This window comes from Kwoniella shivajii, chromosome 1 (genome assembly GCF_035658355.1).
Source record: "Kwoniella shivajii chromosome 1, complete sequence".
Taxonomy (NCBI): domain Eukaryota; kingdom Fungi; phylum Basidiomycota; class Tremellomycetes; order Tremellales; family Cryptococcaceae; genus Kwoniella; species Kwoniella shivajii.
Window position 1 is genome coordinate 2,176,223 of NC_085908.1, and position 23,774 is coordinate 2,199,996.

Consider the following 23,774-nt stretch of genomic DNA (forward strand, 5'->3'; position numbering starts at 1 on the left):
TTGGGTACAGATAGAGAGAATGAGTGGGGATTGGTTCGTCTCTTGGAACCCACTACCCCCTCCTTTTTATAGACGATCAGAGCAATGCATCGATGATTACCGGGGGCCGTTCGCCCACGATCTACTAGGAGGCATGTTCTGTTTGTGGTCTCGATCGTAGTTGCTGTGGCTTCTGTTCCTGTTCTCAGCTGTCGGCTGTGCAAAGTTTGAGGCTTGCATCGACCTATCTTAGTCGATATGCACGGCATATTCACGAGCACTATAACATTGATCTTATCGTAGATTGGATTTTGTTCGGAAGCAACTATATCCCGAGGATCCGCACCGCGTTTTCCGTATATCCCGCCGGGAGGGGGAAGGGGTCTGAGCGTTGGTTCCGGAATGTGTGTCGGAACTTCCATAGTAGATCCGAGAGAATCCGGGTTATTTCCCGTATGTGTTAGACTAAAAGTGGGAGGGTATTCGATCGCGTTCCTGTGGCCTCATAGACTGTGTGCCGAGTAAAAACTGTGAGGTCCTTTTCTTGGTTCACAAACAGACGAGTGAAGAGGTCTGCTGTAGTTTTTCTGATGTCATTGACGCATAGAGGCACAATGGGATCAAATAATGTCTCGGAGCGAAATCTGAGTGCGAATCTTTTCGGGTAAGTCTAATGCTGGATTCAGCTTGCTCTTTGTGACTATCGAGCACGAATATGTTCAGCGTCACGGGCGCCCAGATTTGGGAAGTGTGAGTGAACGTGCATGACCCCTCATTTGAATGCAAGGGAATAACAGGTTGATCTCTGTTCAGAAGTGGGAGATGAATGTCTACTGACCAACAGATCATGAAACCTTGAACGAATTGCAAGCCAGCATTTTCATCGAATGTATCGATGTCATTTCTCTCCTTGTCTATGCGATTTCGCCGGTTTACTTCTTATCATGCAGTAGGGAAGCAAAGATAGCAATTCGAAATCACGCTTCCAATACTGGCTCTCAGTTCAACAATCTTGCGCACGCTGGAAAGAAGCCTGAAATTGAGAGTAAGAGGGGTAAAAAGAGTCAAGCGATACTTCAATAAAGGAGAAGCAAAAACCATAACTTTGTTTCCACCAAAAAGACTGACCAGTGTATTAGCGATCCCAAAAGTCTCTCCTCGCCCACTTAACTAGATTGCGAAACGAGTTGATTTACGATATTATTGTGCCAGACTATTCTTTCCTACTTCTGAACTGCATTCCTCAATATGATTTTGTGACCAAGCATATATATACCTTCCAACCTTGGAAGCACTTTCACTTATAATCTTTCTTTTGTGTATGATCATACCGCAAAAGGCTTATAAGGTTTTGAGGATCTCATCAGCGTGAGAGACGGTGACTATGAACGACAAGCCCAGTTTATCAGCGTCGACTACGTATACATGGCGAAGGAAGGTGAAATGAAACATACCTTCAGCTGGAGAAGGTTCAACTGCTACATGAGTTATTTTACCATCTTCGAAAACGACGGCACCTCTCTTGAGTCTTGGACCACCGAAGATCGCTTGAGCGTCCAAGACGAGTCCAAGGGCAGAAGCGAGTTTACCTTCGTCATCAGCGGCTGTATTGCCACATGATACGGAAATCAGCACTTATCTTCCAGACAAACTTGATCACTGCTTGGACTCACCAAACTTGACAACGTCTTTACCACCTGATAATTTCTCTTTCCAAGCGTTCATAACGAACATATCGTTGACTGAAACTACGTAGATATCCTTGACTCCCTTTGATTGGAAAGTTGAGTACTGATCGAGATATCCTGGAACTTGTGAAGAACAGGTAGGAGAGAAGCTGCATTACACGATACGAAATTAGCATCTGATTTCAATGAGCAATGACGGTCAACAGGATATGAACATTCTTGGGAAATAGGTGGTGAAACTCACGCTCCTGGTACAAGAACCAATACGTTTTTACCTTGTAACTTTGAAAAGTTGACTCTGTCCTCAAGATCGTTGACTCTGACTTCGACATCTGGAACTGCATCTCCAGCTTTGATAGGAGAAGCAGAAGCGAGGTTGGCTACTGCTGAGTGGGCAGCTTTGGCTGTGGCTGAAAGGATTGATGCTACAGATAAAACATATGCGAAGTTAGCGATGTATTTAGGGTGGATCACTCTGGTATCAAACAAATATCGATGACCACAAGGGAGTGATAGTACCGTATCGCGTATATAGAGGATCAAAACGAGACATAAGTGTGGAGATCAAACTCACCCATTCTGTATTGCTTGATATGGGTAGGTTGGATAAGTGGTCTAGAACAAGTAATAATAGATCGAGAGCTAAGATCGAATCACAAATCCGTATAATTAGCTGGAATGGAGTTACCCAATCTGAAGATCAATGAATGAGCTTACACAATAGTAGGCTTGATAAGTCTGTTTGGTTTTACGATTCGCAAGTTGACAGAAGATCGAAGGGACATGATTGAGGGAAGAAGAAGAAAGTAAAGACTCAAGTACTCTTGATTAGAATGATAGAAGGGGGGATGTGCAATTGCCGGGTAAAGGTCTTTATCAGAACTTTGATCCAGCTTGCTTTCCCAAAAGGAAAGATCACGAAACAGCTGTCATATCCCGGGAATATAGAAGATGACGCAATAACACCTTCCACGTGGGAATAACGCTACCTGTGAATGTATCACGTGACCTGGTCGCCGGGGGTTGCCAATCGTTCCGTGGGAAAGTGGTCTTTGTACCTTTCAAAATGTTTGCGAGCGAGACTGCGAGCGATTTCATCTGGGTTCAAAAAGACAAGTCGAGTTGATTCAAGTTATCGACATCAGATTGTTAAGACGGTGTCTAGACCAAAACCATCTCCCACCCAACTTCTGTCCGAAGAACCACTTTACATTGTCACACAGCAACACCCACTGCCCGAAACAGATTGAAAATGACATACTTAACACCTCACCTACCTTTCCCACCTTCGTCATCATCCCTTCCTCCTCCCGGTTCTCATCTCATCGTATCAGACACCATAGCTTCTCCTGGTCATTTCGCGATATACCACCTGGTCTCTTCGGCTTTAGGCAAAGAAAAGAAAAAAGTCATTTGGGTGGATTTCAGGAATGAAGGTAGATCAAGTTGGGAATCCATATTGAAAAAGCTTGTGAGTGGTTGTCGGATCCAAGGTCTGGTCACTATTCAGATTAAGCCAATCTTTATTGATCAGATCTCAGAACGCTAACGAGAGTATGACTAGTAGGGTACACCATTACCTCCAACAACCAGTCAATCTTTCATACATATAGCACCTACTTCTCTTCCAACTTTCATCCCTACTACGAACAAGAATTCACCGAGAATATTTGACGGGAATGGAAGTCCTACTTTGAAAGAGACATACAATAGCATCATATCACAATTGACAGAAGGGAATTTGGTAATAATAGATGGGTTAAGTGAACTGAATTGGATGGGTGTATCTGCAATGGAAATTGGCAAATTCGTCAGAGCTTTATTGTCCAAAGTCAGAAATGTAAGTGTTATTTTATATATAATTGATTAATCCTTGACTTTGACTCGTTAAGGGTACATGGTGTAGTGTACGCAACTACTAAGAAATCTTACTGACAAGTCGGATTGCTCTTGAAAATGTGATAGACAAATTCGATTCTCGTATCTACTTTACATGCAGATCATCTTCCACTATCATCCACCACGTCTTCCTCGAGAGATGACGGTGAAAGCGAATTGCTGGATAGGTTGTTGAGGGTAGGTAATGTGTGGTGGAGGATATCTCATTTACCTTCAGGTAGAAGTGGAGATGTAATGGGAGAGGTAAGTTTACCTTTTCAATAACCATGACTTATTCCACCAAATAAAGGATAAATCGAATAGCCCATTTACAATGTCATGCTCCGATCATGACTTCTTAACTTGATATCTTGTACTGATGATCTGGCTTCTAATAGATCTCATCACATCTTTTATCCACTCCCCCCGGACTTCCCAACACGAAATTCCAAAATGTACCAAGATCGAATCCATTACAATACAGAATCGAATCTTCTACTGTCAGAGTATTTGCCAAAGGTACAGGAAGAGGATTCTTGTAAATATTGCGTGAAGCGGAAGTCCAATCACAGAGAAAACAGACTTGCGTTCGGTAAAAGCTCGATCTCTTTAATCCGAAAAAATATATTCAACAAATGAACAATTTGAATTTGGAGGTGTCAAAGATTAGAATGATACTGTTGTATAATAATAAAAAGTCATTATAGTCGGAAAAATAGAACTTGGTTACTTGACCTGGGCAAGATGTAAACAAATCTGCCCAAAAGGTTTTTATTCGTATGATAAATCACGCGCAAAACCCTTTACAAGGGAATATATACATTCTATGCATTTACGAAGACTCCAATATTGTGATTTTCAGTTCATCCTTTCTTGGTGTGTGATATTTTATAATAGTACAACATGACTTAGCCCGTCTGGTATATATTCTATACTCTTGGGCGGAGATGAAATTGTCCGTGATATTTTAGATCTAAACCTCGATCTATTTTATTTCAACCTTTAAAAATTGTTCTTTCCACTTTGGAGGGATCGATCTCATCGAATGCAACGAGATCACTACTATTCGTTCCACGATAGATTACGTGGTCCAGGTAAGGCTGGACATCTATCAGGTATATACCAGGTTAATGCTGACCAAGTACAGTAATCTCTTCTTCTACTTAGATATTCCCATATCCAATCAACTAGCATAAATGGATATCCCCTTGACCAGTGTTCTATCGATGACCAAAATCAAGTAATATCAGCGAACCATTCTCGATGGGGACTGGAAGGATTTCAGTTAAGAACGATATTCTCAACAGGAACAAATCTAGATATGAATGATTTCTAAAGAGGGATTTCACTCACTGTTCCAAAACTGTATCATCGGTATTTTCAGAATAACGTTATTCCACTTGAACCATTTTCGTTCATAGGCAACTTTCACATTCGGATTCATATATATCTTCGTAGGTCTATCCGAATGTACGCGATGCAAATCGTATGATATCAAGAAACATTCTGAATGATCGCATTGTGAGATATTTGAAGTTCGAAATTGGATAGGCAGATCGATAGTAGGTGAAAGAATTGATCCTGGGTATGTAGCTTTTTGAGAATTCTATCATCAGCTTTTGCCTGTCTATATTCAGTCGAGTATGCAAGATGATTGGTAACGTACAATTATCAACCATTCTCCAACCTCTTTTTCTCAATGAAGTATTGTCATGGCCGATGACGACTCTCGTTATGCCTGCGGATTCATAGGTATTACCGCGATATAAGAATGGCTGAGCGTCCAATGCAGTAACACCATTCCAGCAAGCTGAAACTTGGAATGGTTCTTCTGCTATTACTTTCTTGATTGACGTAGGATCTTTGACGTAGGGCCAAAAGATTCTCATGGGTGTACCACATACATCTCTCGCTACCCAAGTATCGTACAGGCCTTGAGTGAGAAATATTGGTTAGATACACATAGAACAGACAGGTTTAAAGTGTCGAAAGAATAATAGAGCTCACCTGAAATTGCAAAGTCCATTGCACATACTTGATCATAATCACCAAAATCACTTTGTTGACCAGTCGTATCATCTATGTATCTAGTATCTAATAACTCTATTATCGATTCCCATTTAAACCATATATCGTTCAAGAAGAGAATCTTGGTGAAATGTTGATGATTCGCTATTCGTATATTATCATCTTTACTTTGTATAGGTTCCAAAGCCACGTTCCTCGCTTTGGCTAGATATTCTATCCTCTCTACGGCGGTACTATATGGCCACCAATGATCATCGTTCTCAGCCGTAATGATCCTATGTGATATTGAGAGGTTTTCTAATGTATTATTAAAAGTAGATAGTAATTCTTTAGTTGAATCTCTGGAATTGGACTCGTATATCGACACAAACGTATTTTCTGTCCCGACTATTAATTTCATTTGTGTCAGTAAGGAGAAACGTGTTCTTAGAGTGAAGTCGGAAAGTTACTAACGATGGAAAATCAACTTGATCAATTGATCTGACCATTCAGTCAAGACAGCCTCGTTATCATGTAAATTAGCAGCTATAAAGTATTTTTGATGTACTCCATTGATCTCTTGAGGTAATCGTGATGGTTTTATCGTAGATCCGTATTCGGATGTATGTGAAGATGAATATGGTGATGGTATTGGCGCGAATCCCAAATTAAACATGTATAGTAAGAAAATGGATGAAAGTAATAAACGGATCTTCAAAGAAGTTGAGTATCTTGATATAATGGTTAAATTACTTTCTTGACGACTTAAAAATAATGACAAAACCAAATTTGATATATTGATTAAAGTCCAACCTAGTAATATGATTAATAAACCAATAAATATCGGTATGGTAGTTGGGAATGGATATGACAAATATAATCCTACTGTCCAACCTAATCCAATTACTATGAATAAGGATAATATTATCTGGTTTGTTTGACTGTAACGTGATGAATAGGAGTATGGATATAGGTATGAATTTTGCGCTTGCTTTTGATAATGATAGTATATTTGATTTCGTGGTAGATCGAATGAATTCGATGGTAATGAGCATATGGTATCGGAATCACTATCCGATGTTGAACTTGGACTTGGATTTTTATCTCGTTCGTTGATGATGAAAAATCCAACTGATCCATCTGAATTCACGTATTGATCATCATCTTCATCCTCTACAACTACATCAAGTAATGCACCACTGGATCCAAATTTGGAGAACCTTACTCCTCTTCTATCATCTGATTGAATCAGTCCAGGATTGGAGGAGATGATGGGTAGATAGGATTCAGCTGAGAACAAAAGTGTATCTCTTTCATCCTCATCTTTATCTTCATATTCACGCGATGAAGAGACTGTTATAGCTTTGATGGAATGAAGGAATCTACTGATTCCAAGTAAAGGTGAGAGGCGTCTGAACATGTATGCCAAGTGAATCTAGGCATGAGGGTGAGGATGCGTATGAGTATGGGGATTGCGATCGTGTTGAACCGGAAAAGGCTGTGGTTGTTAGTTGTAGTGAAATAGTGTGTGTAGTCGATGAATGCGACAGGACTTCGATGTAATTAATGCAAAGATGGTTTAACTCTTAAGTTGATGAATTCAGTTAAAATATTGCTGCGCGGTCATTGTTTACCCCGTGATGTTTTTTATTTTACCTTTGCCATGTGCAGTCAGTATTGCACGTTGGAACCACGATCGACTGCGACTTTGCCTGAATCCCAGTTTTGTAGGGCCAAGGGGAGGGGGCGGGGGGGAACACAAGAACGATGCCAAGCTTGGTTGGGGCTCTTCTCTCGTTAGTTTCTTTTTTTATGGGCGGACAACTACGGTTTTACCGACTTTTTTTTAGAGTAGCTGTGCTAATTTTGCACAGTAGATGTATTGGGGGTTTATTTAAACGATCCTCCGAGTCAATAATACAAAAACCGTGATTATGTAAGTAGCATCCTCATCTCATACGTAATCAAAAGAGCTTGATGTCCCCTTCGGTCATACACAATCGATGGGACTACATCATTAGTACTTTTTGATGATACGATGACTACTCGAGTATTGATAAATTTGTGATCCAAGTCTTTGTCGAAACAACGTATGCTTTCTGCTTTCTAATCAAGCGAATGCATGAACTTTTATGCATCCTTCATATTCATACATGCAACACATTTCAGAGCGGTGGTATTCTTTTGTTGCTGCTTCTTTGCTTGACATAAGCAGAATCCGAATATAAAAGAAATCAAAACTAAATTTTCAGTCTTAACAATAATATCACAAAGCTGGTCTGGTTCGGAGGAGAGAAAGTGAAGTCACTGTTCACTGTTCACTGTCGCTGTCACTGTCACTGTCGAAATCGAGGCTAAGCGAAGAACACTCATTGGTCGAGCAAGAGTAGTTGATGTTAACTCACGATGTCACGAATGTCCATTCAACAACATGAACATGTCCATTCGAACCCATATTCATCTTTCACACCTATCCTTCTCAGTCTGACGATCTTGTCAATATATTTACTATCAGGATCACTGTATACGAACAGATCATCACCACCCATATCCTTCACTATCTCATCAGGGTTGATATTGGCTTCTTATAAACCTGGTTTGATAACTGCTTTGATCTCAATAACCAGTATTATAATCGGGAATACATTCTTAGCAATAGATTATATCGTATGTCCCATTTCGTTACACACACTTTTCATTGTGTTCACTCGTGCGTTCGTTTAGGGAATCGAAGTGCTGATTGACGTGAAAAACCAACGAAACGTAGCACGGGGAATGTTGGTATGAAGTTTTGGTAGGAGGTCAAAGTTGGCATAAAGATAGATTAGGTGAATTGGCTTGGTATAAACAATGTGTACAACCTTCACAAGCTTGGTGGTTGATCATCATTGTAGGGTGAGTAGACTTCCCCTGCTTCCAAACCTCAGTTGGGTGAACTATCTTCTAATCGCAAATGATGTTATGATGTTATAGGTTAATCTGGTCACTAATTGCTATTGTATGTCAAATCGACTTCACTCATAAACCCGTCCCCATTTACACTCAGTGTATCGTCCAATCTGACTAACCGGATCTTTTTTGGTCCTTCTTCAATAGATCGAAATCTTACGTATACATCGAACGAGGTCTAGAGATGGTACTATCCATCTACCAATAATACACCCAGAGGCAGAAAGAAATTGTATCCCTTCAAACACGTCTGATTTTTTCAAGATTTCAGATTAGAGCATAGCATGAAGCGAAGTCAAGAGACCGATCTCAACTATGAATAATAAGACGAATAACGAATATCAACGTGAACAAACCTTTGTATTATTTTTGATCAATGATAACAAGTAGAATTCATGAAATTTCATTATCCTTTTAACCCCAGGTGGTTGTCATCAACCTCCTGTGTATTTTACATCGTCCTTTCCCTCAAATTCGACTATTGAACGAAAAGACCAACTTTGCTTTACTCATTCAGCGATATTTATCGCTATGATTAACCTCTAGGTTACACAAAGTAATGCGACCAACAATGTTCATATCACAGTGCATTCAATGCGAGATATCACAATTGAGTACCAGACAATCAATACGAAAAGTGTAACCTAGAATATATACAACACAAAGTCGAAACATGTAGAGAAATTAGATGCTTATTTCTTCTTTTCAATAGTTTATCGATCAGACTATCAACAACCTTCGAACAATATCCATATATTCGACTACTGATCCCAGTTTTTATTCTCAGCCCCTGGCAGAGGAGGACATCTATCTGGTAGATGTGCCGATAAAGCTGACCAAGTACAGTAATCTCTTCGTCTACCAGCATTTTCCCAAATCCAATCTACAAACATGAATGGATATCCTCTACTCCAATTTTCTGGAAGCCGCGGAAGATTAAACGTCAGCCAAATGACTTGACAAGAAGCAGGAGATTGGATATTGACTCACCCAACCACCATTTTATAACAGGTATTCTCAACACGGTGTTATGCCAGAAATACCAATTTTTCTCGTAGGCCAGCATGACAGTTGGATTCATATATATCCTAGGTGGTCGATCCACTGTATCGTATAATCGATGCAAGTCATATCCAATCAAGAAACATTCTGAATGATCACAAGCTGATATGTTCGATGTCCTAAATTGTATAGGCAAGGTGAGTGAAGGTGAGAAAACCGAATTTGGATATGTAGCTAAAAGATTTACCTTATCAGCTTTCGATTCCACTATTATGTCTGAACACACGGGAACAGAACCACGACTTACTATCATCGACCATCTTCCAACCTCTTTTGAAGAAACGCCTATCACCTTCAGTATCTACGTCCTCATTTATTGGTTCAGAGGCTTCATCCTTCAGTTTTTCCTTAGTTTCCTTAGAAGGTTGATATAAGAAGGGTCCAGCTTTGAAAACAACAGCTCCGTTCCAACAGGATGACACTTCGAATGATTCTTCGTTCCTTACTTTATCAATTGTGATTTCGTCTTTTACATAGGGCCAAAATGGTCGCAACGGTGTACCGCAGATATCCCTTGAAGCCCAAGTGTCATATAAACCTGGACGACAACAATCAGCCGACTGACCTTCGTGAACGGGACTGGCAGAGTTATAGGTCCATGTAAATTACTCACCTGAAGTACCAAAATCCATAGCGCAAACTTGGTCATATTCATCCTTTCCATCTATATGGGTATCCAACAATCTGACGATACTCTTCCAGGTGTAGAAGACGTCATTCAAGAAAATCAATTTAGTGAAAGCTTGGTGATCTGACAATCGGACGTCTGAACTAGGACTTTGAATCGGTTCCAAAGCCTTGTTTCTCGCATTTGCTAAATAACCTATTCTTTCAGGAGAAGTGTTATATGGCCAAGAATGTCTGTCATCTTGCGCCGTGACGATTCGTCTGCCAACGTCCATTTCGAAAAGAGTTTGATTCAGACTAGATAGGAGCATTTTGGTCGAGTCATGTGAGTTGGACTCGTATATCGATACAAATACGTTTTCGTGTCCAACTGATGTATTCTTGTTAGTCCGTTCACGACTCTGGGATGGTTGGGATGTTATCGAGATACTCACGGTGATCTATCAATTTGACTAATTCTTCAGACCACTTAGGTAAGATATCTTCACTATCATGTAGATTGGCAGCTATAAAGTATTTTTCTGATCCTTTGTTGACCAACCTAGGTAAATCTTCCTCCGGAGCGCAGACTCCTAAACAAGCCAAATATAACAAAAACAGAGTCGTTGCTACGATTATCGTTCTCTTTGTATTCGAATACCGATTGAAGAAATTGGTCGATTTCTCTCTTGATTGGAAGACAAATGCGTGTAATATCTTTGACCAAGTCAATATTGTCCAACCAGATAAACTGATCAAAATGGATAAGAAAGCTGGTATTGTAGTCGGGAAAGGGAATATCATGAACAGGACAATTGCAAATCCTATTGATAGAAGGATGATGAGAAGTAAGATTGGATCAAGATGAAACCGTCTGTTGGAATGATGAGGAAGATAAAGATGTTGAGGATGTGGTTGATCTGTTATTGTAGATATATCTACATCTATATCATAAGGCGGCGGTGGTGAATCATTTACGTTCATAATGATATCATCTTCATTCTCCAAAACGATATCACCACCTCTACCACCACTTTGCCTTTGTTCGTTGGTGCTATTCCTCCATGATAATAACCTATACCCCTCTTCTTGTCCTCCGCTACTTTCTCCTGATCCTTCAACCCTCCAGCTTTTTATCCTATCCGTTATTATCTCCACAGCATATCGAGCTTGGCTGAAAGGTGATGAAAGTCGTTTGTCCATTTGTAGGTTGAGTTTGATTTCGTTAGGTCGTCACAGGGTGTTGTTAGGAAGGTGATATGGTGGAATGATGGATGGTGGAAGTTCTCGTAATTCGCACCGAGTGAGAGTTTGTTGAGACTATATAACCGGCGATGGTAATACTGTGTAGAGGGTATGTATGAATTCAAGTGATCATTGAAGGGGGGATACTATGAACCCGATCGTTGGTTGTTGATTGAAAGCTGTTGTTGAAAGGTGAATATGTATGGGGAGGATGAAACAAGGAAGAGGTGAAAAAGGAGAGAGCCAAGAATATCCAAGCTTTTTTCCTCTTCTGTTGGCTGTATGGTGCTTATGTTGAATGCAGTGCAAGTGGTAGCAGTTTGTGATGATAACAAATAAATTCGGTGCCCTTTATTTCAAAAGAATTGCCCTGTACACGTGGGATAACCTGTTCTCACTGAAGCGCTAGTCGTGTTTCTTTGTTTTCTTGTTTTGGTTTGCATGTCTTTTCTTTGCGTGTTAGTGACTTTGGTGATGAATGAAATCAAGAGATGCAAGATATGTTGATTTGTTCAATTCAGCTAGATGACATGAAAAAGGTTGAAAAGGGCTATCTATAGATCGTCATCACACAAAGCTGCACAAAACGGCATATATCAAAATTCGCATATACAAACTTGATTAGATACTTTCTATGTGTTAGGTAGAGTATAGGCGCATGAGGTGGGGGGGCGTTACATCATAATTATTATGTTTTCTACCACCTAACATAACAAAATGAATCCTAGGGATAAGGGTGCATTCACGCAGGGTAAAAGGACGACTGGGAACAGGGGATGGGTGATCTCTGCGGAATAGAAAATGATTGTGTTGGGCTGCTGGTCCAGGTGTCATGACGTTCAAAAGCTGTGAATCGAGTGAAGAGGGGAGGACAGGGGGGCGGACGTGCCTTGGACCCAAAACAAATAAAACAAAAATAACAACCAGGCCTAGGAAACGCGAGATTCCCCACCGCTGTCCTCATTATTGCAGGAAAATGATGATTGACGAGGGGGGGATGATGTAAATGGGACGAAGATGACCCTGAGTGTCATTTCAGGGAATCAAACATCGTGCCACAAGAAGGAAAAAATACCTATCATGAAACCACTGAATCGGTGTTCTGTTGTAAGGCTCACCGTGGCTATTTTCCTCCAGTGTATGAATCCTCTTTACATTGCATTTCGACATCAGATATCACCATTTGTGCGATGCAACGATCAAATCAAGAAACAAGTCACGAGATATAAATGCATCCTCTTACACGCATACACGATATTGATTTGTTTGGCAGCAAGCGGCATTTTCCAGATACAAACTAGCTGGTTGTCAATCTCTGCTCCTTTGATGCTGGGACATGTCGTTCGGATACCAAGATGAGCAGGCATAAGTACAAATTCCCAGCGAAGGCAGTATCGGTCTCAATCTACGTGCCAGTCCGACATTCGTTAAACGACCTCTGATCATCTGCTTTTGCTGATGGAAACTGATTTACGAACGTGATCGAGTGAGTCTTGGTGATAGGGATGAATCGATCACTCTGCTCAATTGTGTGCTCAGTCCGGAATATCAGCGTTATACCAGAATAGTCTTGTAAGTACTCTAATAATTTATCGAAACGCAGCACAAGTCGTCGACCGATGCCTCACGTGCTTCATGACCGCGTACTGCACTGAAGACAAGGAGGCGCACATCGGTCTCTCCCTTTATTAGTCTGCTCTTTCTTCGTAAGGAATGCCTAGTGCCCGTCAATAGCCCAACTCAGATATGAGCTACTAAGCCTGGCTCCATATGCTTCAGAGCGAAAGTCAGTGATACAAACAGTCTTGAATCTTATTTCCCTTAGGTGACATTTGCACGCAGATCTGTTCCTGCCTCTGGAGAGCAAATTCTCGCTCATTCAAAGCATCAGTTTCAATCTTGTCTCTTCCCATGTAGGATCTGGTCGATACCATAGACACAAAATATCAAGCATTGGTTGTAGTCATCTTCCTATGACTGTGCGAAACTACATAGGCGATCAATACTAACGACTGGCATGGTATAATCCCCGCCAACCCGCCACAGTTCCGCAATCATACAATCCGCTTAATTCGGCCGGCTGCGAAGATGAAAGATGGGGGAATGTTTAGGCGGGTAAATTTAGACCGAGACAAGTAAAAACAGTTTGTATCTGTAGCACGTTCAAACCTCTTTTGTTAGAATTGTGCTTCGTACTCCGCACTTTGCTTTGCTCAGTCTGCAAGGCGGTCCGAGGATACGATTGGCTATACTGCATCAATCGATCGATTGTTAACTCGGTACATCATTGACCATTCACTTAAGAGTCGACATAGGAACCCATTTCTATCGATATCCAGCTATGACCGACCAAGCTATATCTCCTCTTGGCAATGATCCAGATTCGACTCAGCCAGCCTTAGCCCCTTCAACGTGGAGAAGGTTATCTCATCCACCTTTACCTACCTTTCGACCTAATATACCCAATTTACGGAATGCTATCCTAGGTTATCTGGGCGAAGTGGAAGTCGCTTTGAGATCCAGATTAGGTGAATTACCATTCGAAGAGAAAGAAAGGATTAGAGCTACTTCAAGCTCACCTTCTATATCAGGAGATGAATTTGGTTATAGTGGGAATGGAAACGGAAGTGGTGCGGATAGTGTTGATGATGATTTCGGTGGTGATACAATTAGATATGGTTCTTCTTCTTCTTCTTTATCATCAACGTCGAGAAATGGTTATGGATTTGGACAATCTTCATCTACAACTACAACTACATCTGAAGGATTGAGAAATCGTTTTGATAATTCCACTTCCACTACGCTGAATCAATTTCATCATGGCAATGGCGCGACATCATCAATAGATAATAATTATCACTTGAACCTTCTTTCTACTATAAGAGAAGAAGCTGTTAATCATTTATCATCTCTATCAGTCCCATCTTTATCAGTCACGGTACCTTCATTACCTATACCATCAAGAGAATGGCTCAAATCGTTACCATCAAGATTATCAAGTATTGATCCCGGATTATCTTATTCATACGGCCACAACGTTGATAGAAAAGGTAAATCCGCTGCGGATGGTGGCCTGGATGGTGGGGAACTTCTGACACACGATCTTGGGGCTATTCAATCAGCTAGAAAAAGAGTTTTAGAAGTCGTTCATACTTTACTACCTTCGGAAGAATGGGTTCCATGGGAAAGGCTGGGATGGGAAGAACAGGAAGAAGAACAAGATAAAGATAAAAGAAGTAAAAGAGCTAGATCACATTCTCTCGAGAAATCAATATTACATGATGAAGAAGAAGAAGATGAACCAGAATACTTATTCCCCAACAGGACTCCCGCTTCAGCAAAAGCAATGGCAAGGCGTAGAGCAGTCAGATCAAAATCTTTAGGTGCAAATTCATTCCCAACAATCCGTAAGATAAATCATGACGATGACATTCGTCGTCCAATATCAAATTTACAAAGATCAAAAACCGCAGATCCTTATTCGAAACCTATTTTATTCGATTCAGATGATGACGACGACGATAATCATTATTTTGGTGATGCAAGAGATGTCAAGGTCCACAATACTGAAAGTCCGGCACTAAATGATAACGATGAGGAGGATGAAGAATATATATTGAAACATCCAGAGATTACGGATACCAAATTGACGGCTTTGGTAGCTGAAGATAGTCCAATGGGACCAACTGTTCAAGAATCTTTGAAAAGGTCAAATGACGGTAAACGATTAATCAGATATGAGGATCTGCCTGCTGTCTGGAGAAACAACGAACATGTTCATACAGGATAGTGAGTTTGCAGCATGATCTAATTTAGCTATTCAATACGGGATCATGATATTTACGGTTCCTGTTTGTACAGCCGATTCATCCCTCTTCATCTTAAAACTGGGCCTGTACCTCTCATCAAATCAGCCTTCACATGGCACAACGAAACTAGTGAGTGCCGTCTTGCGAATAGTGGCGATGATGCAGTCAAACGTACCTGATGACCATCCACATAGTCAATATCCATTCTCATTTCATACCAACCATCCTGATCTCACTGTTCGTTCCAGTAAGTCAGGTCTTTTATGCGTGAATGTGACTTTTTTATCTTGATGCTGACTCTTCTCGACAGTACATACTCATCAATTCTCCTCTACCCAATGCCCACGTACTAGACACTTTGATTCTCGCATTGTACCTGATCGCAGCGATATCGTGTCTTTTCTCTTCGGCAAGTTGGCATGTCCTTAGCGGGTGTGCCTCCAAGAGATGGTTCGAATGGGGAGCTTGTGTCGATTGTGAGTCTACAATACACTCTCTACAACAAATGGTAGCTGTAAAAGACGTTCCTGACGCATTCTTTGCTGATCCCAAATTCAATAGATATCGGTATATCGTGGCTCATAGCAGCATCTTTCGGAACAGTAGTATATAATGGATTTTACTGTCAACCTAAGCTGGTTCTACTATATTGTAGTATCAATGCGTTTTGTGGAGGTCTAGGATCTTATCTGCCATTTCAAAAATGGTTCAACGAAAGAAGGAATAAGGTCAGTAAAACCCCTAATGTCATCTCGTGTTGCAACTTATTGAGCTAATTGGATCTTAACAGCACCTTCGAATTTCTTTTTTCCTCTTTTTATGTTTTGCAATGTTCGCACCTATGCTTCAGTTATTCTACCAACATGGTTTTACAAAAGCATTAGCTTTTACCGGTATGTCTCCGCGCTAGCCTCGGATCATATGGTAAAACACTGACAAATTTACTTAAACCCATTTTCGTCCCCCATCATACCAATCATGCACGTCGCCCTCATCCTCGCAAAACTCGCATTTTGTATCCTCAGCACCCTTCGGATGGTCAATCGCAACCTATTTAACGGGATTGTGGTTCTACGCATTCCATTTCCCGGAATGCAGATGGCCAGGGAAATTCGATAGATGGGGAATGTCACATCAAGTGAGTATCACTTTAATTATCCAAAGGAAGCCAAAAACACAGTCTGGACCGCGTAGAAGATACACCCACAAAAGCCGTGGTACATATAATTCTGGTAAATGAGCTGACATGAGGATGTATAGTGGTGGCACGCTGGTATAGTCTTAGCCATTTGGTTACATTACAAAGCAGTCTTCGTAGCTCATGGAATGAAATATGATTATTCTTGTGCCGCTCCTGGGGCAGGTAAGAGTGTAGCCCAAGTACTAGAAGGGTGGTTGATTGGACATTGAATCTAGCACTTACTGGCATCGGGTCAAATCAGATATATACATGCATTATAAATAGTTTCAGGCAGATACAAAATGCAAATCATACACCTTGTTTGACCTTGAATCACGTCCCAAGTAAATCTTACGTAAATAGACGCGGAGAAATGGAATGATCTCCATGAGCTTGGCGGTGAAAGATCACCGAGATCTTAATGCGACTTGGATTGTTTGGTTTGGAGGGGTTTTTGGTTAGGTTTTGTTGAACGGGCATACAAGGTCACGAAGAGTGACATCCGCGCTGATCATCTTTGATGATGATGGTGCGTAGATCTCCCGAGGTCTGTATGAATCTCTTGCCCGTCAGTGGAGTCTGGATGTAAGATATAAAAAGCAGGGCATTCACCAGACTTGAGAAATGCAATCTGTAACCACTCCTCATTCTCGTCTTGAAATACCATACAGATCATACAACCTCCTGAGCAATAATAGGACAGATCAACGATCGATTATGTGCTGTCGTCAGGCTCGCAAACCAGCTACCCCTCGCGATTTTGCTAAGAACGATTCCAACCTAACAAGCAAAATGATCTTATCAAATGCGAACACGCCTTCACTTCGAGAAATGAACAGCGACCCACCTCCTTATGAAGAAGTAAAACCGTATCGAGATCCGACTAATCCTCGACAGCCATCAGAACAGACTCAGATCATGAGTCCAGACAGTAAAGGTAAGTAGTGAATCGCAGGAGTAAGGACGGGCACTACCATGTATTTCCCCATTTACTGATTGTCGTATACAACTTCATCAGAGAACAAGAACCATTACGGCCAATGCATCGACAACGTAGGTCATTCTCCTCATACCAAATACGGTACAGTGGGCATAATAGCTGGAATCGTATTTTTCCCTTGGGGTTTATTCTGGTATGTTAAAACTCTAATCAGATTTTCCAAGTTGTCGATCGCGTTCAAGGCGTTCACTGATGAGTTTTGTCAACAGGACACAGTGTGATTCTCAAGTAACTTGTCGGAAATGTCAAGTCATCTTGAAACCTAATAAGTGCGGACAGAAGAGAAGGGAAAGAATAAGAGTAAGAAGCGGGAAATGCGGTGATAGTTGTTAGTATGGCTTCTTGTAATTTTCGATGTAATGAATACACGGTGATTGTCTAGTTACAATTGGATCTGTCGATGATTTGATCAACTGTGTACAAGATGGCATCAGGTATTTTGATATTAGATTCAACGACTCTCAAAGATCAACTCGGTGATCCGTTCAGAGACTTCAGCGGAATTCCGAAATTCATCCTTTCGTCGCTTAACATTATTATTAATTATTAACATTTAAACTTTTCTCCATGCTCGCTTAGATTTTGGTGGAACTCCATGCGAAGTAATGTTTGAAAAAGAAGCGGGAGATCCAGAAATTGGATTTCCCCTAAGCCCCAAGCCCCCACCCCCTTACACAGTCACCCCCTTAAACCTTGATTTCTCTAAACGAACAAAAACACTCGTATATAACCCTCTCGAGCGATGGGTTGACTATGGGCAGATCCGTGATCACGATGGCATGGGGGGAGCTCGCTTCCGGCGGTTTCCGTACCGTCGCTTCATCCCCCAAATGCTTACCATGTAATCCCTAAACGCTCATGTACCTGTAGTAAAGTCACGTAGTAAGTAACGGACCGGAACTACGAAAAGGGATTTTCGCGACGATCAGGCTACGTTTAACGGCGCAAGGTGACGATGAGGCGTTCGTCTTTCTGTATATATCAGGGTCATTGAAAACTTCCTGAGAACGTTTCTCACACTTTTCTGCCGGTCCCACAATAGGAGTGTCATCAAGTTAATGTTCCAAAACAGAATATACGTTCCTGAATGAAAGCCGCAGGTAAGACTTCCCGGCATGATACTTTAGAGCTTTTTTAACTGTACCAAATGTAAAGCAGGCAATTCCCAAGAAAAGCTGGAATTTCGCGTGGCTCTTTCAGGGAGTTCCCAGATTCACATACTAATTGACCAGTAGTACCATACACTTTGTAGTGCACACGCAGTGAGCTCATGTAGTGAAGACCTCACCTTATTTACTCGTGAAGATTCTGAATATCGAGCGGAGCATGGAGTTTATCAATCCGACATGTGGATAGCAGTTGAATAAAGACGCGTGCTCCAGCTGACCTTATGAGTAGTTTGAGAAGGAGGTTCGATCGTTACACGCGAAGAAAATTTTGTGTTGAGATTCATTCTATTTTATTGGGGGCAAAAGAAAAACTGTAATTGAGAATGTGTAATGTGGTGAGGGAAAAAAAGCCTTTTTACGTGACCTCCTACATCATGTCATGGAGAATATGTTCCCTTTTGCCCCTTATATTTTCCCCGAGTTGCTCCTCCCTCAACCCACCTTGACCCTGACCCTGACCCAAGAAAAGAAAAGAAAAGAGAAAAGAGAAAAACCTTTCGTCATTTTCTAATTCGTACAGAGAGACAGAGTGACATTCAACGTAGTCCCAACTTATTGGATTCCTGTTCATTCCTTTGCCATCCGAGAACACGAGCTCTTCAATCCCCTCCACTCGGTGTTCTTACCTTCCCCACTACAGCTGGATTTTCGTATTGTTCAGCTGTATCAATTTTCATTGCCACTGTTCCTTTTGGTCCATTCTTATACGTTTTCTATAGTTCTTTAGCTTGATTCAGGCTTTTTGAGTTCTTTTTTCTTTGGTTTACCCTTGGTTTATCTTTAGTAGTATCTCGTATCAATCATCTCTCGGCATACTCGTAGAATTTCGACTTGGTCCAGAAACCGTAATCATTCAAATCAAATCTTTAAACTCTATGTCACATCAGTAGGAATATCACGTTCACGTTCACGTTCACGGTCACTCTCAAGAGTTTTTTCTTTTTCTTTTTGGCTTATAAACATATTTCTGGTTACACCATTTCCATCAGTTCGCGTACCACATACGTCAGTCATTCGTAAACAGATTTACAAGTTACTTCGAATAGAAATCTTTTCAAGGATCCGCCCTTTCTTTCGTGGGAAAAAGCAAAAGATAGAGATACGATTAGAACGTCTAAACTGAATTGATTATTCGTGAGTTTTACCCCTCTTCTCGCATTCTTCCTTTCCGTCTCTCTTTTCAGAACCTCGTATCATTCTTGAAAACGGAATATCAAATTTTCTTTACCTCACTTACCAATCACTAAGAACAATAACGGGCCTCCTCATAACCCCCACATCAGTTGACCATCCAAATTTGTGGTGCTTCATTTGTTTACTTTTCTTTCATTCATAATTCATCACTGATAAACTTTTTGGTTTCCATTTCTGATTTGACTTGGTTCAAAACAATGTCGTTGTTCATATCCTTACCGAATTCAACTTGATTAATATCTGTCAAAACACCTCTTTAGACTTAATTCACGTTCATAATCTACCTTTCTTGTATTTTATGGAAAGTTTCGATTCAGCCTGAATATCTTTTAGCCTTTCATTATTGCATTATCAAAAATATACTATTAATCGATAGCTTACCATTTTCATATCCCACATGACCATTCTTGTTTCAACAACAGTCGATTCGGGCTTTTCTCAATCCACCATCAAGCCCACTCGTACTGGTCAAATTCAAGCAGAAGAATTTTATCCTACTCCACCACCTTCACCAATCATCACTGATTCGTCTTTACTGCCGGATCAAAACCAAAATCAAAATCAAAATCAAAATCAAACCCAAAACCATAACCTGCCAATCGATTTAGAGCCTACTTCACCAGGATTACACGTACCCACATCAGTGCCGATCCCTCTTTTCTTGGATACGCAACATCACCTTCCTCACGCCTCAGGTCTTCGTTTATCCACCCCAACTTCTCTGCTGGCGACACTAGGAGGAAACAGGGTACTCGAATTAGATCCGTTGGCATCTGTCTGGGATCGTATGCCTTATTCAGCTTCAACGGCTATCATTACTACTTCCAACGCGATTGAAGAAGATTGCGTCGAAAAGATGATAGGCGGAGAGAAACCCCAACCTGCTATGCATGGTATACATTGGGCCATGCGAAAACAGAAGTAAGTCTTCCCTCAAATTTGACTCGAAAAAGAATCCTCCTTTCTAGGTTGAAATGTAAAGATACACAAAACTGACGTCAGGATCCTGCAGGTCATCGGAACATATATCGTCAATATTTGTTTCTCCACCCACACCAGAAAGAATAGCTTCTCCAACCTCAGAAGATCCGCCATCTGCACCTCCAGCAACGGTGACTTTCCGAATGAAGACTGTCGAGTCAGTATCGTCTCCTAGTATCTCTCGTGAACCATCGCCTTCAACGAGTCCGAGGCCATCGGCGCAACTATTACCTACCACATCGCTACCGAGCGGAACCACGATCCCTCTTCAAGTTTTACCTGAAGTACGCTCTCCTCCGAAGAAGACAATAGCAATGACGACGGATTCCCTACAACTTTCTACAAAACGTGGGCGAAGACCAAGGTTATTCGGGTTTACTGAAATGGCAGATAGTGTTAGCAGTTCTGCTGCTAGCTCAGCAGCAAATTCACCTGATCGAACTCCTCCTGTTCACCAAAAACATTTCGATTACTCATCTTCCGCTTCATCATCTAATATCATCGTTGGTTCTTCCAATGCATCCTCACCCGCAAACTTCATTCCTAGGCGACATCCTGTGCGAGCGAGATCAGAAGCTGCTCTCATGACATCCGTACATCAAATACCACCTCGGCGAAAAGAAAATGGTCTCAAGCTGAATTTCGATGGTATCGTTCCTCTTCCACAACCTCGAGAAATTCAAAGCGCAAGCATCGCTTCACCTTACTCATCAAGATTGATACGCAAAAAATCTGGTGAAATATTGAAGTCCGCACTGAAATATGCTGGCCCGCTCTTACCAAACGGTACACCGATTCAAGCTTTAGACACACCACGTTTCGAATCAAAGTCTTGCCCCTCCACACCGAGCTGTCCAAAGTATGTTCATTTTGATTCTCAGTTGGAGCGAGTCAAACTTTTCCTTCATGATCAAAAACCGCAAGTGGTCAGTAGAGATGGATCACCAACTGCCGACACGACTTCTGAAGGAGACGAATTCCCTTTCCCTTCAACCGATGACGAAAAAGACGCACGGCGAGTCTTGACTGTATCTTTACCAAACTTCCCAACTTCTCACCCTCCTGACTCTGAACTTCACCTCGAATCACTCTTTTTGGAAGATGACCGAAAGGCTCTTAAAGGTGTAGTGGTTTGTCAAAATATCGCTTTCCAGAAGTGGGTCGCTATACGATTTACCTTTGATTGGTGGCAAACAACTTCGGAAGTCACTGCAACTTACAAGGAATCTATTAAGGGAGGTAAATTCGATAGATTTATATTCAGTATCAAACTGAATGATATATTGGCGAAGATCGAGGAGAAAACGTTGTTCATGGCTATTCGATATAACGCTGAAGGAAGGGAGATATGGGATTCCAATGGTGGTCAGAACTATCAGGTCCTATTCCAAAAGGTGGCCCCGGAACCTACAGGTGCTATACGAGCGGCAAGGAATAGTATTTCGATGCATTCAGGGATGGGTAAGGCTGTCGGTGGTAGAACCTCTCAATGGAGTGTATCCGGAGGAAGTAACGATGATCGTTTAGCGGATCTTCGTGCCAAGCTGGATCGTTTGACAGCAGATGAACCCGATAGAGTCCCTGTTTCTCCAAACAGTTCTAGGTATTTCAGTTTCGATTTCGCTCGACGTGGTTCCGGCAAATCATCAGACCTATCTCCTAACGGTTCACCGTCGAGGAACTTTTCTACAATCGATACTAAAGCTTCGGATCTTCCAGCTGCTGGACCTGCTTTGGCTGCAAGATACGATTTCGGTACCGCTCTCAAGACAACAACTGCCAGAAGAGGCTCGACTTCGCCAGTTGGTCGTCCTGGAGAATTGCCGGATGTGAAAACCGGTCTGCTCAACTATGGCCCCAAAGGTAGTAATGGTCACGCGGCTACAGAGTTTTATTCACCAAAATACAACCAAGCACCTCTGTCAACGAACGATTATTTCTTTTCCCCGACAAGCACCTCATCTTCTTCGATGCCCATGCCTGCTCCAGTTCCTGATTTGAAGGTTCAAGGACCATCGCCTCCACCAATGGAGGAGAAGCAATCCACTCCTACTCCTACAAATATCCAAGCAAACCCAATTGCATCGACTTATACCGTTCCTCCACCGAAATCAGTATCCCCTCGACGGCCTACTAATACGTTTTCTCGGCAATCCACTTATACACCAAGGTTTACCATCGGTGACGATTCCGTGGAAGTCAGCCCCAATGTCTCACCTCCCCAGTTGATACCTTCCTATTCGGCAGAATCAACTGCGACAGATACACCATCTGAGTCGCCTCGATCACCGCCTGATCTGTCTTTGGCAAAATGGAGTCCCACTGCGAAATCTGGAGAGGACTCGAGTGACGATGGTAATAGTCTGACTAGTTATAGTAGTTTCATTGAACAGTGAGTTGATATCTCGTCGTTTGGTATTGATACGATGGTTTGCTGATGCAATCAAACCCTAGATTTTGCTGGGGTGGAAGCGGAAATATCACTCCTGATCGAAGGTCACATTCCGCATCTTCACTCGACAACTACTTCCAACCAATTGAAACATCTGGACTCGCGACTCCCAGGGCGTTGAGTACTACACCTCAAGCAGGTATCATCAGCGGTGGTGGTGGTGGAGGCGGATTAGAAACCCCTTCTTCTACAACGAGCAGCAGTTACTACTCCGCATTCTCGAATACGCCAACAACAAAGGAAGATCTTGACAATGTGGAACAAGCTTTAAGTGCCGAATTACCTACAGGAAATCATAGTCATGTACACGGTCATATGTCTCCTCCTGTTATCGCATAAAGCCTCATTTTATCAGAATTCATCATCGTACATTCGTCTCAATCATAAATACATCTCTTTCTTACCTTTGGATACATATATATCTTGAGTTCTCGTAATCTTGTAGCTTATTATCTGTATTGTTATAATATTTCGCTTTGTTTCCCTCTCTCTCTCACTTATCCATATTGGTCACCTGTAGATATCTTAGATCATAGGCACATTCCAAGGAGATGTTCCGTAGGTATATATCGCAT

At 41.5% G+C, this 23,774-nt stretch overlaps 8 protein-coding genes across 8 annotated transcripts; 5 read left to right on the top strand and 3 right to left on the bottom strand.

The window, feature by feature from the left end:
- Positions 1 to 1,320: 1,320 nt before the first annotated feature.
- On the bottom strand, positions 1,321 to 2,452 carry IL334_000822 (uncharacterized protein; the record flags this gene model as incomplete). Its single annotated transcript, XM_062932585.1, has 6 exons — positions 1,321 to 1,361; positions 1,434 to 1,583; positions 1,653 to 1,816; positions 1,912 to 2,092; positions 2,242 to 2,309; positions 2,385 to 2,452. 6 exons carry the CDS (start codon positions 2,450 to 2,452, stop codon positions 1,321 to 1,323), a joined length of 672 nt encoding a protein of 223 aa, XP_062788636.1.
- A 467-nt stretch (positions 2,453 to 2,919) lies between these two features.
- On the top strand, positions 2,920 to 4,087 carry IL334_000823 (uncharacterized protein; the record flags this gene model as incomplete). The annotated part of the gene is made up of 4 exons (XM_062932586.1): positions 2,920 to 3,138; positions 3,235 to 3,507; positions 3,633 to 3,809; positions 3,944 to 4,087. The coding sequence occupies 4 exons, from the start codon at positions 2,920 to 2,922 to the stop codon at positions 4,085 to 4,087; spliced, it is 813 nt and encodes a 270-aa protein (XP_062788637.1).
- Positions 4,088 to 4,607: 520 nt separating this feature from the next.
- IL334_000824 (uncharacterized protein) lies at positions 4,608 to 6,972 on the bottom strand (the record flags this gene model as incomplete). The annotated part of the gene is made up of 5 exons (XM_062932587.1): positions 4,608 to 4,765; positions 4,899 to 5,138; positions 5,212 to 5,478; positions 5,553 to 5,960; positions 6,027 to 6,972. The coding sequence occupies 5 exons, from the start codon at positions 6,970 to 6,972 to the stop codon at positions 4,608 to 4,610; spliced, it is 2,019 nt and encodes a 672-aa protein (XP_062788638.1).
- Positions 6,973 to 7,958: 986 nt separating this feature from the next.
- IL334_000825 (uncharacterized protein) lies at positions 7,959 to 8,619 on the top strand (the record flags this gene model as incomplete). The annotated part of the gene is made up of 3 exons (XM_062932588.1): positions 7,959 to 8,219; positions 8,320 to 8,447; positions 8,526 to 8,619. The coding sequence occupies 3 exons, from the start codon at positions 7,959 to 7,961 to the stop codon at positions 8,617 to 8,619; spliced, it is 483 nt and encodes a 160-aa protein (XP_062788639.1).
- Positions 8,620 to 9,262: 643 nt separating this feature from the next.
- IL334_000826 (uncharacterized protein) lies at positions 9,263 to 11,372 on the bottom strand (the record flags this gene model as incomplete). Its single annotated transcript, XM_062932589.1, has 5 exons — positions 9,263 to 9,420; positions 9,492 to 9,737; positions 9,811 to 10,101; positions 10,177 to 10,560; positions 10,625 to 11,372. 5 exons carry the CDS (start codon positions 11,370 to 11,372, stop codon positions 9,263 to 9,265), a joined length of 1,827 nt encoding a protein of 608 aa, XP_062788640.1.
- A 2,383-nt stretch (positions 11,373 to 13,755) lies between these two features.
- On the top strand, positions 13,756 to 16,633 carry IL334_000827 (uncharacterized protein; the record flags this gene model as incomplete). Its single annotated transcript, XM_062932590.1, has 8 exons — positions 13,756 to 15,203; positions 15,276 to 15,352; positions 15,418 to 15,470; positions 15,534 to 15,699; positions 15,785 to 15,951; positions 16,014 to 16,116; positions 16,249 to 16,361; positions 16,484 to 16,633. The coding sequence occupies 8 exons, from the start codon at positions 13,756 to 13,758 to the stop codon at positions 16,631 to 16,633; spliced, it is 2,277 nt and encodes a 758-aa protein (XP_062788641.1).
- A 562-nt stretch (positions 16,634 to 17,195) lies between these two features.
- IL334_000828 (uncharacterized protein) lies at positions 17,196 to 17,736 on the top strand (the record flags this gene model as incomplete). The annotated part of the gene is made up of 3 exons (XM_062932591.1): positions 17,196 to 17,340; positions 17,422 to 17,536; positions 17,613 to 17,736. The coding sequence occupies 3 exons, from the start codon at positions 17,196 to 17,198 to the stop codon at positions 17,734 to 17,736; spliced, it is 384 nt and encodes a 127-aa protein (XP_062788642.1).
- A 2,427-nt stretch (positions 17,737 to 20,163) lies between these two features.
- On the top strand, positions 20,164 to 23,538 carry IL334_000829 (uncharacterized protein; the record flags this gene model as incomplete). Its single annotated transcript, XM_062932592.1, has 3 exons — positions 20,164 to 20,687; positions 20,779 to 23,139; positions 23,202 to 23,538. 3 exons carry the CDS (start codon positions 20,164 to 20,166, stop codon positions 23,536 to 23,538), a joined length of 3,222 nt encoding a protein of 1,073 aa, XP_062788643.1.
- Positions 23,539 to 23,774: the final 236 nt, after the last annotated feature.